This window comes from Acomys minous, assembly GCF_964271855.1.
Source record: "Acomys minous genome assembly, chromosome: 10".
Lineage (NCBI taxonomy): Eukaryota > Metazoa > Chordata > Mammalia > Rodentia > Muridae > Acomys > Acomys minous.
Genome location: NC_140491.1, coordinates 120,622,421 through 120,639,173, shown reverse-complemented (window position 1 = coordinate 120,639,173; position 16,753 = coordinate 120,622,421). Strand labels below are relative to the sequence as shown.

Here is a 16,753-nt window from a genome sequence, read left to right as displayed (position 1 = left end):
ATGGACAAAAAAAACTGCTCCTCAGTCACAGAGTTTCTTTTACTGGGAATTACCAGTAATCCTGTCATGGAAGTAGTGCTCTTCATCATGTTTCTTCTCATCTACATCATTATTCTTGTCGCCAATCTTGGGATGATCGTTTTGATCAGGATGGATCCCCAGCTTCACACACCAATGTACTTCTTCCTCAGCCACCTCTCTTTCTCTGACCTCTGCTATTCCACGGCAGTTGGACCAAAGATGCTGGTGGACCTAATGGCGAAACAAAAATCTATATCTTTTTTTGGCTGTGCCTTGCAATTATTCACGTTCTGTATCTTTATAGACGCTGAGTGTGTGCTGCTGGCAGTGATGGCCTTTGATCGCTACAAGGCCATCAGCAATCCCCTGAAGTATGCTGCAGACATGTCCAGGGGATTTTGCTACCAACTCCTGGCCGGAGTGTATGTGATAGGAATCACAGATACTCTGATGAATACTATAACAGCCTTTGGGTTATGTTTTTGTAGGTCAAATGAGATTAATCATTTCTTCTGTGATTTCCCCCCTATCATGTCACTGTCATGCTCAGATACATATGCCAGTTAACTAGCAATATTTGTGTTTTCTGGGTTTGTTGAGCTGTGCGCCATTTCGGGACTCCTTGTCTCTTACTGTTACATCATCACCTCAGTCCTGAAGATCTGCTCTGCTGAGGGTAGGGTCAAAGCTTTCTCCACCTGTGCCTCCCACCTGACTGCAGTTGCCATTTTTCAGGGAACTCTGCTCTTTATGTATTTCCGGCCAAGTTCTTCCTACTCCCTAGATCAAGACAAAATAACTTCACTGTTTTACACCCTGGTGATTCCCATGCTCAACCCTCTGATTTACAGCCTGAGGAACAAGGATGTGAAAGAAACCCTGTATAAACTGAGAAATAAATGGTCATTTAAATAATTATATAATTTTGGTATACATGCACATTATTATAGGGATTGGTATAGAATTATATCACATGAAATATAGCAAAGCTCTGTCATTTAATTTAATGGATAAAAATACACATTTCCTCTAAATTTTAGAGATAAGATATTGTGGATATACAAATAGTTCATGTTTCATTGTTTCTCATTAATTTGTATGTGATACATATCTGCAGACATTTTCCTAATTATTTCAGTTGTATAAAGATTTGTATTTATTCTTTTATTTAATTTTAAGTGCAGTAGTCTTTCTTTAATTTACTGGTTGCATTTTTATATTTTACTTCTTTTTATGGAATCTCATAGGAACCTGTAGTTATTAAAGATGAACCTTTTATTCAAATGAAAGACATTGTTATTAAATATATACTGAGAACATTTATAAATTTTAGGAAACAGTAGTATTTTCTTCAATAATCGTTTTATAATAATACTGAGAAGAGTCTTTATATTCAATGTACAGAATAATCTTGTGTAAGAATCAGAACACCACATATATAAGTATATATATATATGTATATAATGTTTGTGTGTGTATTTATGTCCATATATATGTATCATGATATATATGATTTCATCATAGGGCTTGCAATTATAAGACTGCTTAAAAGTATCAGTCCAAACAAGATAGAAAATAAACAAACGGAACTACATTAAAGTAAGAAAAATAGTGAATTGAGCCATGGTTAGAGACATGTGTGCATGAATCATAAGTTATCAAATATGTCATTTAGTGCAATGTTGTTCCTTTCCTTCCTTACCATTCTCAATCTGGCATAATGATATTTGATACTCAAACATATTTTTCTCTTATTCTCTTTGCCTATTAAATTCTGTTCTTATCATCATACCCTTAAAGCATTGTGCAAATTACTCTTTATTTTAATATTATCCCCAGATGAGCTTATAAATATGTTTGCTTAAAAACAGACATTTAACTGTATAATAAATATGTATAAAATTTTGTAGATAAAACAGGAAAAATAAATTTTGAAATGACAGAAAACCTAATATTGTGAGTCGTTATTTAACTGCATGAAAAACACACATAAACACACATAGAATGCATGTGTCTTAATACATAATGGTTTGAGATGCTAATATAATTAATTTATGAAGATATAGGTAATATAATTATGAAAAATGAATTCTGTTCATGATGCTTCTGTCTGTAGTTTCTGTCTTCTTCCCTAGCTTTTCCATTTTCAGGACTGTCTCAGATTGTGTTAACTTCATTGCTTCTATCTCCATTTTTAGATCTTGAATCCTTTTATTCATTTTCTTCTCCTGTTTGATTGTAGTTTCCTGTCTTTTACTAATTTCTTTAAGCGGTTTGTTCAATACTTTTGTCTCTTTGTATGTTCCTGATCTAGTGTGAGATATTTATTTTCCTATGGTAAGGCTCTATCATTTTAATAGTCTCAGTTTTGAAATCTTTCTCTTGTCCATAAGTGTCCAGCGTGATAGTGTCTGAAGGGCTTGTGGTGTTGTTGGGACTGCTGGCTTCTTGTGGTATCAAATGGCCCTGGGAATTGTTGCTTGTGTTCTTATGCTGAGATTTTCACATTGTGATGTTATTGGTGTTAGCTGGTTTGGTGATCTCTGTTGGTCAGAGTGTTTGGGGGTAGATATAGATAATGTGGCTTCAGTCCTTCTGCTGAGATCACTGTCTCTGTTGGCATCCTGTTTGTGACCCAGGTAGGCCAGGCAACCGAGGAACAGCCAGAAAGGTATAGGAGCAGAGAGCTGCTCTGGTGGGCTCATATGCTTCATGGGGAGAGGGAAAATGGAACTTTAATCCTGTGCCAAGCCCAACTTACTCTGAGTTCACCGTCTCTGTTGGCTCCCTGTTTGTGACCCAGGTATGCCAGGAAGCTAGGGGACAGGTGGAAAGTTATATGAGCAGAGAGCTGCTCAGGTGGACCTGCTTGTCTTTTAAGGACAAAAGACAATGTGTGATGCTGGTGTTTTTGTAGCCCATGGCTCCCTCTGAACCCTCGAGATCAAAAGCTGTTTACCAGCCCACCAAGCAAGCAGCTTATCCTTGGACTATGTGGATGTGACTGCACGGTCCCAGGAATTACCTGGGGATTGGCCAGGTGACCTGAGTGTACCAGGCTGTGGAATCTCACCTGGGCTAAAAACCCCAGACACTGGTGTCTTTGAAGCCCACAGCTCTCTCTGGGTCATGGAGTTCAGAAGCTTTTGCCAGCCAGGTATGTTGCTAGTCCTTGGAGCATGTGCTCTTACCTTCAGTGACCCAGGGAATTTTCTGTGAATTAGCCTTAGTCCAGACACAAACATGTGCCACAATTTGGACATCTTTCACCTAAGGATGCCCTGGTGTTTCGTAGTTCTCAGATAAGTACTCTGATCACTGTATAGTCACCGTTTGCCTTGCCGATTAAACAAGATGTGCATTCATCACTGCTGTGTTGGACCTTTCCTGTTTTTCTTGAAGGATTTATTTTCCTCTTTCAGTAACTCTACCCTTTTTATAACATCAGATTAAAGATCATTTTCTTGTGCTCCAGTATGTTAGAGTATCCAAGGCTTGTTGAAGTAGTAGAGCTGTGTACTGGAGGTGTCATATGGCCCTGGATTTGTTGTTTGTTTTCTTACACTGAACTCTTGCCATCTGGTTGATTCTGGAGTATATATAAATATGTTGGTGCCTTATAGTATTAGGTCTCAAGGATTGTAGGTAGAACTGGTGGTTCTTTATTTTCTTTGTTTTCCTTGGGGTTTAAGTGGCAGCAAACTTCTGGTTATCCTGGGTGGCAGCAGACCTCTGGTTTTACTGGGTTGTAGACTGAAGAAATCAATGCAAGCGTTATAGAAAATGTTAAATCTAAAAAGATCCTGACACAGAACTTCCAAGGAATTTGGGATACTATGAAAACACCAAACCTAAGAATAGAAATAGAAGAAAAAGTAGACTCCCATCTACAAGGTCCAGAAAATATTTTCAACAAAATGATAGAAGAAAAATTCCCCAATCTAAAGAAAGAAATGCCCATAAATACACAAGAATCCTACAGAATTCCAAATAGATTAGAGCAGAAAATAAAATCCTTCTATCACATAATAACCAAAACACTAAACATAGAGTACCAAGAATATTAAAAGCTGCAAAAGAAAAAGACCAAGTTACATATAAAGGCAAACCTATCAAAATTACACCTGAGCTGTCAAGAGAGTCTATAATAGGCAGATAGGCCTTGACAGATGTCATGCAGACACTAAAGGCCAGGATGAAAACCCAGACTGTTATATTCAGCAAAACTTTCAGTCACTATATATGTAGAAAAGAAGATATTCTATGACAAAACCAAGATTAAAAAGCCCAGCCCTACAGAAGATACTAGAAGGAAAACTCCAACCAAAAGAAGGTAACTTTATCAAGGAAAACAAAGAAAATAAATAACCCCATGTCCACAAACATCAAAATAAAACATCAAAAAATAACCCCAAAAAACAAGAAACAGGAACCAATAACTGCTGCTCCCCAAGACCAGCTCCGGGAACAGCAAAGAGGAGAGAAGAGAGGTGCATCCATGGTAGAGAGAACTGAGCAGGCAGTGAATGTCTGGTTAAGGAAAACCAAGCATTGGTTGAACAACTTGCTAGAGGAACTAGTTGTTGAGAAGTTTAGGAATGGAGGAAAAAGAAATACTCAGAGACTCAGGCATATGTCGCAGCAGTTGAAGGTCTTAAAGCCCAGGAGAACTTTTCTTCTGGCTCTTTGTCTGTCTATCTGTCTCCATCTCTGCCTCACTTGCCATCTGCCAGACCTGTTGCTCCTTGCACACTTACTTGCTTACTGTCTCTCTCTCTGGCTGTTGCCAAGCTTTCTAGACCCTTGCTTGTTGTTACCCACCTACCTATCTCTCTTGCCATTCCCCAACCTTCTGTCTCTCTTTCTTGTTTAGGGCTTAAGATGTTTTTAAGTCTAGATAGATGTTTTATGTTGATAGAGATGAGATATGATAGATTTTATTTACATTCAATTTTTAGACTCACCAAGATAAGAAAGATGTTTTCTTCAAGATTGCCATATACAAAGAGCCAAAACACTATGATTTGTATCATTTATATAATTCATGATATTTTTGTGGTCCTTCTTGCTTCATGTAGTTTGTTTTATTTATGTATAATAATGTAAATATGTGTAAAAGTAATATAATAATAAAATTTTAAGTAAAAATTATTTCCTGATATTCCAATTATGAATGATTATTTTATTTTTGTATTTTATCATATATTTTTAGTTATGAAAACCAAATTTAGAATCTAGTGAGTGTCAGTCACATATCCTAAAAACTGATATCCATATTTTTTTCTGATAAATTGATATGCATGTATATGCCAGACATTCAGAATTTTGTTAATGCACATTTTAGAAGTAAAGCATCATTGTGAATCCAGAAAGTTAATGCCTATCTCTGTATAACAAAATAGTTTCTTTTTAAATTTATTTATTTAGCTATTTACATTTCAATCATAGTTCCCTCCTACCTTTCCTCTCAGTCCTCCCCCTACATTCCTCCTTCTTCATCCATGTCCCTTCCTGTATCCCTCAGAAAAAAGGAGCTCTCCTTCCTAACTCACCCCAGGAAAACAGTTTTAATGGTCCATTACTACTGCTGAAATCTGTGGTAGTTCTTGTGTTAATAGAGAAGTACATAAGTTAAATAATATTAGAGAAGTCACAAAAAAATAAAAATATAGAGTGTTCAAGAGTCTGACCACATGTAAAATAATTTAAATGTGGGTGGTGGCTGAGATGAGTGTACATTCAGACTATGATTTTTAAAAAAGCTTGCAATATTCCTAATTTTGTAATTTAGAGATGGAGGAGAGTGCTTAAAAGATGAAGAATTAAGATGCCACCTGCTTTGTGTGGAAGTCCCTGAATACACAGAAATTTTAGTTTCATTCAATTTTCCTGTATGTCCCAGTCTATCACCCATTAGAGAGTGAAGCATGAAATGTAAAGACAGCAGCCAGGAATGTAGTTGTTGAGTATTCCCAAGAAAATACTGAGACACGAAGCCAATTAAATACCACACTGGAATAAACCAAAAGAGAAGGCTTGGACTCAAGAGAGTTATATCCCAAAAGTCCTAATTGAAAATAAAAGTGATCATTCTTTATAGGCATTGACAGTAAAGAAGAAAAGGCTCAGGTAGGTTTATGGATGACTACTTGTAAAAGTAGAAAAAAAACCTTTGAAACATGTAATGCAGTTAAAGAATAAATAAACACATGATTTAATTAGCTTATAAAGTTACATAAATCCTGCACTTATTGATATGACACACACTGTTATTAGATAATTATGATTTTGAGTGTCTTCATTTGCTTATATAAGGTTTGTAAAAATGTATAATATTTTTACATGTTAGGGTATATTTTATTAATATATGTTTTATATTTTGTTAATATATAACTTTCTTTATAAGCTATGCACCCATGATGTAGTACAAACAACTTAGTAATTTCTTGTGATTTCATTTAAAAAGTAATAAACATTCCACCTTAGCGATAGCAATGTATAACAACTCAAGTCTACATATTATATAACACATTACTTGGGATTATACACCAAAATCACCAGTTTGCTTTTAATTCAACCAGAAAGAAACTCAAAGACATCTCATGAAGTGAACACAAAAAATCAGGCACTCAGAGGAAGGACAGCAGGTTACCAAGAAGAGACCTGATACCCTATGAGCATATACAGGGGGAGGTAATCCCCCTCAGGAACAGTCATAGGGGAGGGGAATAAGGGGAAAATGGGAGGGAGGGAAGAATGGGAGGATACAAGGGATGGGATAACCATTGAGATGTACCAAGAATAAATTAATAAAAAAAATCACATGTTCGGACAGGAACTAGGCAGTGATCAAGATTTTTTGTTTCCACTTTCAGAGAAATGGAAAGCCAATTCATAACTCAAGAAATGAACAATGGCATTGGTTGCAATCTGTTGCTCACAATTCATTTTTTGTTGTCTTTTAGTGTCCCAAACACAGTTTAGCACAAGGTGAATAAAAAGTAGGTAATAAATTAGGCACAATTGAAGAGTGATCAAAATATAAAGAAATGCTTTCTCATTTATAGAAAATGCCATAAACTTCAAACAATTCCAGAATAATTTTCATTTATTATCTGAAAAATTATCTATTTTACAAGTTTGATTTAGTCAAGTAATATGGTAAATAATGTTAATGTTCTTAAATTCAGTAACTTTGATCTCATTGGCAATAGGAAAAGCTCAGTGCAGTTTGTCAGGTTATTTGATATTTCAGTTTATTTGATATAATAATACTGCATCTGATGAGCTTCTATGTAGGAACCAGGACCAACTGGGCTGCCTGCCTGTCTTGCTGTTTCATGTCCTGTTTCTAGCAGCTTCCATGTCTGTGTTTATCTTGGTTAGCTAGTCATGTTTACTGCTCTGAGAATGAATCCCTCCCTTCCCCGAGACTTTTCCTCCTGTGTGCAATCACCTCTTGAGTGATTTCACCTGGGAGGAGGACTCCTGTTTGGCTGCTTATAAGAAGGCTCTTTGGAACTCTGGGAGAAGAATAATAAACTGCTGCCGTGGCTGCTGCTCTCTTAGCATGAAGGACCCGCTATGTTAGTGTGTGTATGTGTGTGTGTGTGTGTGTGTGTGTGTGTGTGTGTGTGTGTGTGTGTGTCTGTGTGTGTGTGTGTGTGTGTATGAGTTAAACACACAGATCCTCTCCCTCGACTCGGTACCGCAGTGGTGCGGGTGCCACACTTCTATTCCATTCAAATACATTTACTGATACGGAGTGGCAGAGAACTAGTGAAGTCAGAGAAATAATCACTTATATACACAGTTCTAACTCAACGTGGACCAGATTTCTACCACAGGAGTTTTATCTAAGTAGAAAGAATGCCCTTTGTCTGGGCTACTTCCTCAGTATAATTCATATACTTAATAATTTTGTAAAAAGGGTATTATGATTTGCTATTTTGTTTACCTATCAGACAAAAAACCAAACCAAACCAAACCAAACCAAAACACCCAAAGAAACAAAGAAGAAAACACAACAAAACCAAAAACCTACCTTAAAACAACACTGATAATTTTCCTGATCATTTTGACCAAGAGCATAGAAAAATGGACAAAGAGAACTGCTCCTTGTTGCCAGAATTCCTCCTCTTGGGAATTACCAATAACTCTGAGGTGAAAATGTTTTTATTCACTATGTTTTCAGCTGTTTATCTCACTAATGTGTTGACAAATCTTGGGATGATCACAATGATCAGGATGCACCCCCATCTTCACACCCCAATGTACTTCTTCCTCAGCCACCTCTCTTTTTCTGATCTCTGCTATTCCACTGCAGTTGGACCAAGGATGCTGGTGGACCTACTTGCTGAGAAACATTCAATTACTTTTGTTGGCTGTTTCCTGCAGCTCTTGTTTGTCTATGTCTTTATAGATGTTGAGTGCATGCTGCTGGCAGTGATGGCCTTTGATCGATACAAGGCCATCAGTAACCCCTTGCTTTATGCTGTGGACATGTCCAGCAAAGTCTGCTACCAATTCTTAACATTAATCTACCTGGCAAGTGCTGTAGATGGTTTGATCCATACAACATTGGCATTCAGTTTATGTTTTTGTGGTTCTACCCAGATTAATCATTTCTTCTGTAATTTACCACCACTTTACCTCCTTTCCTGCTCTGACACACAAGTTAATGAGCTGGTTGTATTTACCCTTTTTGGATTCATTGAACTGAGCACCATCTCAGGAGTCCTTGTCTCTTATTGTTACATCATCTCATCTGTCTTAAAGATTAGCTTTGCTGGGGGCCGTTTCAAAGCTTTCTCCACCTGTGCCTCCCACCTGATTACAGTTGGGATTTTCCAGGGGACCATGTTCTTCATGTATTTCAGACCAAGTTCTGTCTATTCTCTAGACCAAGACAAAATGACCTCGGTCTTTTACCTGCTCATTATACCCGTGATAAATCCTCTGATTTACAGCCTACAGAAGAAGGATGTGTTAGGCTCTCGGGTTAGGCTCAGAGATAAAATGTGTCTTTAATATAAGTGTTTACAGTGACAAATCATTGCTGTTTATATTGCATACAAAACAAAATAGTCATGAATGTCACATTTAATATTTATTAAATTGAATATATTCCCTAAAACCTAAAAATAAGAAACTGCTTTGGAGACCATGTATATATTAATTTACATTTCATTTAAAGTGTAATTGGTAACAGATTAGAGCAAAATAAGAAAGTACTACAACACAATATATGTATTTCCACCAGAGCACACTCTGAAGTGTTTTTTAACCTTTGTAAGTGCTGACTTACATTATGAGTGCTGTTTGTTAGTTTTGCTCTCATGTAGAGGTAAAAATCCAGAAATAAAGTAGTTCTTACCTTCTTTCTGCTGATATTTTTCACAATGATCTCTTTTGGGGTGTAGAATTGCAGATGTATCCTTTGTAAGTGGCCCTCAGAATTCTACATCTTGATTGATTGTAGCTTTCTGTATTGATATACAGAGGAGTCAGAGATTTAGAAGTTTGCATTGAGACTCTTTCTCCTATAAATGCTGAAGGCTAACATCACAAATGTCATCAACATTACTATCTAAACATGAGCTGAACCAGGACGACAATGACAGACAAGCTAGGATGGATCAGGGAAGGACCACAATGACTCAGTGCTGCACAAAGGATTACAGGCAAGAAAGGAGTGCTTAGAGTAGGAGAAAGGTTTTTCCCCTAGGTAGAGACCACACTAGCTACCCAGTATCACACTGTCAGGATTGAATATATACATGAAAGTAATATGACACAGACTGATCAGGTTGTACTCACACACATTTATAAACCTACACATACACACAAATGCACAGACATGCATATATGTATGTAAAATGATTAGGAGAGATCTCTGAACATTTACACCCTATCAGCACAGCCAAAAGTTGACTGTGAACAAGAGAGTGAATCAGCAATTGGCGATAGAGTTTCCTGTCCCTTGTCTTTGCAGTTTCAACCATTAGAAAACTACCAAGAATGTCCTGAAATACAGTAAAGTTATTTGATTGTATAGTTCATCTCCCTGAATATTTGATGTCTGACTTCACATTTTGGGGCATTATTTTAAGACATTCATAACTCAAGCTATGTAGGTGGTATCTGAGTCATCTGCCTGGTGGTGGCAAAAAAATAAATAAATAAATAAAAATAAAAATAAAAACAAACCTGTGGTACAGAATACTATAAGACTCAGCATATCTCAAATATACATTTTAATCCTCATTGTTTCCCTCCATTCTTGACTTCAAGAGCTGTGCCTTTTTATGTTGTGCAGTCACCAATTCCATGTGATAATCCCCAAATCTTATGTTAGTGAATTGGTAGAGTGTGTTTATTAGAAGATTCTGATTTTGTATCTTATCCTCACCAAAGACAATACTAAATATAAAAAAATTGAAAAAATCATACTATTGGATATATGTATAGTACAGTTTTTATTTTTAATCTTTTTTCATGGATCTGAATATACAGCCATTAATATATTATTAATATATTATTCAGCTGTGTGTATATTGATATTGCAAAACCATAACAAAAATTGCATGCTTTTAAACATTAAGATACTTATTCTTGTCCTTATATAATGCTGCATTATTTTCCTGTTATTTCCTTTATGAAATAAAAATAATGTTCAATAAGACTATGGAGTTTTCTACTTAAGATTCTAGGAATTTAACCATATTTTTCATTTTTCTATATGCTTCTCTCCATTTGATGTGTTTCTCAAATACAAAGGTAATTAGTATTAGTGGTATTCAGCATGTCTAATTCCATTGAATTGATATTCTTTTGATGAGTTTTTTCTTATTATTTTTCATCCTGCCAGTGATAACTACTCTGGGGATGGGATTTTCTTCTACTTTTTGTTTTGTTTTGTTCTGTTTTTTTTTTCTTTTGAGACAAGGTTTCTCTGTGTAGCCTTGGCTGTCCCAGACTTACTTTGTAGACCAGGCTGGCCTTGAACTCACAACAATCTACCTGCCTCTGCCTCCCGAGTGCTGGGAGTAAAGGCGTGAACGACCACGCTTGGCAGGGCAGGGGTTCTCAAATGTTTGTCTTTACTCCTCATGTTTCTACATGACATGATTGTTACTGGTTAATTTAGCTAGACTAGGAGACAGCTAATACTGTGAAAGACACATAGGAGTGTGAATTGAGAGGAATTCCAGTGAGAGCTAAAGTGTACAATGACTGGAGGGATGAAAGGTAAGGAGGGAGGCAGACAGGGACAGCTTAAACCGGAGGACTAGGAAGAGGAAGGCAGCATGTGCCTGAGGATAAGTCACTTCATACTTTGTGAGGTTTTTTTTGTTTGTTTGTTTGTTGTTGTTGTTGTTTAGTGATTGTCATTACCTGCAGGTATATGATTCCATATGTCTCAGCCTTTCCACCTGGAGTCAATCAACATCAGCAAGTCTCCAGGGTGCTTCCGGCCTTCAGCAATGGAATGTGATTACTTACGTGTTTAACGTTCTTAACAGGGCTATCATTGGACCTCTGCCTCTCTAGCATGCAGATATTCATTTCTGGACTCTTTTCAGTACCATATTTTATAAGCAAATCATGTAACTTCCTTTTATTTACAACTGTGTTGAAATCTCTACATCATTTTGTAATCTCTAGATCACTACAAAAAAAATCTTGTTGTTTTGTACCCTCTCGTGTTTTCTTCTTACCATGTTCCCCCCAACCCGCCCCCACCCACCTCTGCAATAGTAGAGACTCAAGGGCCTCGTGCATGATAGAGCAACTGTCTACCACTAATGTACTCATGGCCTGTTTTTGTTTGTTTTCTTTCACTTACTTGTAATAGACCCTTATATATTTCCTAAGCTTGGGTTGTTGTCATTCTGTAGATAAACTGAGGCTTGAACTTGCAATCCTCCTGACTTATCCTATAGTAAATGCCTATACCATGAGGCCTGGTTCTCAGTCTCATTTTATTTCTGCTGTTTATGTGTTGTACTAGCTTCCTGTGGAAGGTTTTAAGAGTGGTAGTTTGCCAGGCTTCCATGTTCCAATTTAACTGAATCAATAATTTGCTATAGGCACTGAGGAAATGCAAAGAATCATAAAGTCCTACTTCAAAGGAAGTGGATGATTTTCTTGGTGATTTCCACTTGCCAATTTAATTCAAGATTGGGTAATCAATTTAAATAATCCTGTAAATTCTAAGGAAATAGAAGTAGTCATTAAAAGCCTCCCAACCAAAACAAACAAACAAACAAAAAACCTCAAATGACAAAAAAATAAAACAAACAAAACCTCCAAAACCCACAAAACAAACAAATGAAGAAACACACACACACACAAACATAAAACCTAGGCCCACATGGTTTCAATGCAGAATTCTACCAGACAGAATAGCAAATATCTATGGTCCTCATACTATTCTACAAAATAGAATAAGAAGAGGCATTGCAAAATTTATTCTATGAGACGACAGACACCCTGGTACATAACCCAAGCAAAGACTCCCCCTCAAAAAGAACTTTGGACCAATTTCTCTTATGAACATTGATGCAAAAATACTCAATAAAATACTCACAAACTGAATCCAAGGACACATAAAAATCACCAACCACCATGATCAAATAGGCTTCATCTTAGAGATGCTGGGGTGGTTCAATATTTAAAAAATCATAAAAACAAACTGAAAGGAAAAATATACACATGATCATGCCATTAGATGCTGACAAAGACTGACAAAAATCCAACACACCTTCTTGTTAAAAGTCTTGGAGAGATGAGTGATACAAGGAACATATCTAAGCGCAATAAAGGAAATATACAGCATCCCTATAGCCAACATCAAATTAAATGAGAAATTTAATTTACTTTAATTCCACTAAAATCTATAAGAATATAGAAGACTTTTTTAAAATGAAAAATGAAAAATTTGAAAATATAACAACCTTTGAATGTCCAAAAAGTTAATCACAATTTATGTAACAAAACACTTTTAATGTTTCATTGCTCATACAGAACTTTGTGGTTGTAGTAATATAGCTCTGAAAAAAATCAGATAAGCTGATTAGTGAAATAAGATATGAGAAACCAAAAGAAACGTATCCTATGTTCAAGAGTCTGATCATAAAATAATTGAAATGCATATGGAGTTGAGATTACACTCAGACAGTAAGATAACGTGTATTTAAACAGACTAAGGAGTCAGTGGGCTGGGGAAGGTAATAAGGTCATAGACATTTCAGTCTCATTGAGTTGCACTATAATTCTAAGTCAGGGGCTATCACTGATCAGTAGCATAAGCATAAAATGTGTGTATTACAGCCAGGAATTCAGTTGTTGAGTATTCCCAGGAAAACACTGAGCCAAGAAACCAATTAAATGCCAGATTAGGATAAAGCAAAATAGGAAGCCTTGACCTCAAGAGAGTTGTGTCCCAGCAGCTCGGTTGAAAATAAATGTAATCATTTAGGTTGTTCTCACATTGCCTGTAAAGAAGGAAAGTTCTCTCGGCTCAGGTAGGTTTATGAACGGCTGGTTGCAAAGCTAGGAAAATAACATCAAAAAAATTCTTAAAAACTGATCAATATAGTTGACCAATAAGAAGTACCTGGCTTGTGTGCTTATTTAGTTATGTAAATCCGGCCAGCTAATGATCAAAGACTTATATTTTTATGTCTTTGTGAATCTGAGTGCCTTCATTTTTTTGTATAAGGTTGATAAATGTATATGATATTTTTATACTTTTTTTGACTGCATAAACTTGGGCCCAGTTTTATTGAGGCATACTTGACAAATGAGAACACATACAACACACAGTTTTATAAATTTATTAAGACATATTTTATTAATGTACAATTCTCTTTGCAAAGCTGTGCATCATGATGTGGTATGGGCAATTTATTGGTTTCCTGTAATTTCATTTAAATAACAATAATAAAGGTTCCATATTATTGATGGCACTATATAACAACTGAAATCTATATATTACTAGCCGCAATATTTTGAGAATATACAGCACAATCTACATTCTCTTTTTAGGCAACAAGAAAGAAACTCAGACACCTTACAATGTGAACACACAAATTCACATGCTAAGACAGGAGACAGGCAATGTAATAGATTTTATTTTCTGTTCTCATTTCCTGTGAAACGAAGCAATTCTAAGCCAAAATAATCAGTGTTTTTGGTTAAACTCTGTTGTAACCAAATGTTTTGCTTGGTGATTAAATCTTATGAAGATTCACAAGTTGCTCCAAGGTTAAAACAAGAACAAGAACAAAACCCTAGGAGTTTAGAAATTATGTACCATTAAAGAGGAGAGGTCAAACTTTTAGATAAATCTTTTTTGTTCATTTTCAGTGAATGCTGTAAAACTACTAACAGTGCCCAAACATTTTCATTAAATATCTGAGAAGATATCTGTGTTTCATAATTAATTTAAGCAAACACTGTAACCTATGAAGCTAGTGTACTGAATGAAGAGCCACAGCTCTTATCTTCTCGGGGAAGAGAATAATAAGCTCTGTGTGGCTTGCCTGTTAATTTGACATTTCCTATCTGTTGTATTCCATTAGAGTGAGTTTCTGTTTCATTCAAATACGTTTGCAGATAATAGGTAGCTGAGAATTAGTCAAGTCAGAAAAATAATGAATGAAATCTACATTTGTAACTCAGTATCTGTTAAACTTCTACAATAGAAACTTTTGTTAGTATGCAAAATTGCCCTTACCTGTGCTGCTCTGCAGTTTAACTATTAATCCTTGATAAATTATGTTACAATGCCATTATGTCTTGATTTATGGATATGAACTTCCCTTATTCAGGAAAATACACTATCTTAACACAGCTACTGATAATTTTTTTCTGATATTTTATACCAAGAACAAACAATGAATAAAAAGAACTTTTCTTCATTTCCAGAATGTTATCTTTTGTTAATTGCTAGTAAGCCTGACATTAGTGTGTTTTTAGTCCTTGTATTTCTGCTTATTTATGTCATGATTCTTCTGGAAAATGTAGGAATGCTTAGAATGGAACAGGAGGTTCACACTCTAAAATCCAGTGACCAGTGCTGTTTTCTTGCTATAATTTTGTGAGTTTGACTGACTTTATTTTTCACTTCTAAAAATTTGAAAAAGTTTCATTGATTCAATTAGTATTAAAAATTCATTTTTATATTGACAGTGTAAGTAATATTATAAGCATATACAATCTTATTTCTTCCACAGTTGTGCAATTAATAATAAAATCAAAGCATTTCAAAATAAAATCCCAGAAATTTCCAGTCCATAGAAATTACACATAGAAAGGATTCAGTATAGAAAAGTATATACATTCATGAATGGACATGGACAAGATTTTTCTGACAAAGATAAAGAAAAGAGACAGAAGTCAAGTTTGTCAGAGCCTCTATGTTTTCAACATTTTCAGGTTGTTTACAAACTAATGATATGAAGGCATTTTGTAACACTGTCTTAATCACTTTCCTTTATAAGGACTTAGTGCTTGGAGTCCGGTGTTTAAAACTTAGAATTAATATTATTAATATATTATTAAATAAACTTATAATATTTAGCATAAAAGGCTGTCCCTTTTAAGTATTCGAGGGAAGTTTTGGTGAATGGCTGCCTTAAAATGATTTGTTCCTAGAGTATATATGAATAGAGAGAATGTTTTCAGCATAATTAAACTGAATACTGATTATAACTTTTTGGTCTAGATAAAATAATTCCAGTCTGTTTTTAATGCATTTTGCAACAGTTAAGACAAGCAATAAAGAAAAATGGACAAAAAAAACTGCTCCTCAGTCACAGAGTTTCTTTTACTGGGAATTACCAGTAATCCTGTCATGGAAGTAGTGCTCTTCATCATATTTCTTCTCATCTATATCATTATTCTTGTGGCAAATCTTGGGATGATCGTTTTGATCAGGATGGATCCCCAGCTTCACACACCAATGTACTTCTTCCTCAGCCACCTCTCTTTCTCAGACCTCTGCTATTCCACGGCAGTCGGACCAAAGATGCTGGTGGACCTAATGGCGAAGCAAAAATCTATATCTTTTTTTGGCTGTGCCTTGCAATCATTCACGTTCTGTATCTTTATAGATGCTGAGTGTGTGCTGCTGGCAGTGATGGCCTTTGATCGCTACAAGGCCATCAGCAATCCCCTGAAGTATGCTGCAGACATGTCCAGGGGATTTTGCTACCAACTCCTGGCCGGAGTGTATGTTCTAGGAATGACAGATACTCTGATGGCTATTATAACAGCCTTTGGGTTATGTTTTTGTAGGTCAAATGAGATTAATCATTTCTTCTGTGATTTCCCCCCTATCATGTCACTGTCGTGCTCAGATACATATGCCAGTGAACTAGCAATATTTGTGTTTTCTGGGTTTGTTGAGCTGTGCGCCATTTCGGGACTCCTTGTCTCTTACTGTTACATCATCACCTCAGTCCTGAAGATCTGCTCTGCTGAGGGTAGGGTCAAAGCTTTCTCCACCTGTGCCTCCCACCTGACTGCAGTTGCCATTTTTCAGGGAACTCTGCTCTTTATGTATTTCCGGCCAAGTTCTTCCTACTCCCTAGATCAAGACAAAATAACTTCACTGTTTTACACCCTGGTGATTCCCATGCTCAACCCTCTGATTTACAGCCTGAGGAACAAGGATGTGAAAGAAGCCCTGTATAAACTGAGAAATAAGTGGTCTTTTAAATAA

At 36.0% G+C, this 16,753-nt stretch overlaps 2 protein-coding genes and 1 pseudogene across 3 annotated transcripts; all 3 read left to right on the top strand.

Annotated features, from left to right (window-relative positions):
• On the top strand, positions 1-936 carry LOC311606842 (olfactory receptor 5W2-like; annotated as a pseudogene). The gene has a single exon. The product of its transcript is annotated as an olfactory receptor 5W2-like (transcript).
• Positions 937-8,118: 7,182 nt separating this feature from the next.
• Positions 8,119-9,051, top strand: LOC311607372 (olfactory receptor 5W2-like; the record flags this gene model as incomplete). The annotated part of the gene is made up of 1 exon (XM_084799024.1): positions 8,119-9,051. One exon carries the CDS (start codon positions 8,119-8,121, stop codon positions 9,049-9,051), a length of 933 nt encoding a protein of 310 aa, XP_084655150.1.
• A 6,766-nt stretch (positions 9,052-15,817) lies between these two features.
• Positions 15,818-16,753, top strand: LOC311606838 (olfactory receptor 5W2-like; the record flags this gene model as incomplete). The annotated part of the gene is made up of 1 exon (XM_084798247.1): positions 15,818-16,753. The coding sequence occupies one exon, from the start codon at positions 15,818-15,820 to the stop codon at positions 16,751-16,753; it is 936 nt and encodes a 311-aa protein (XP_084654373.1).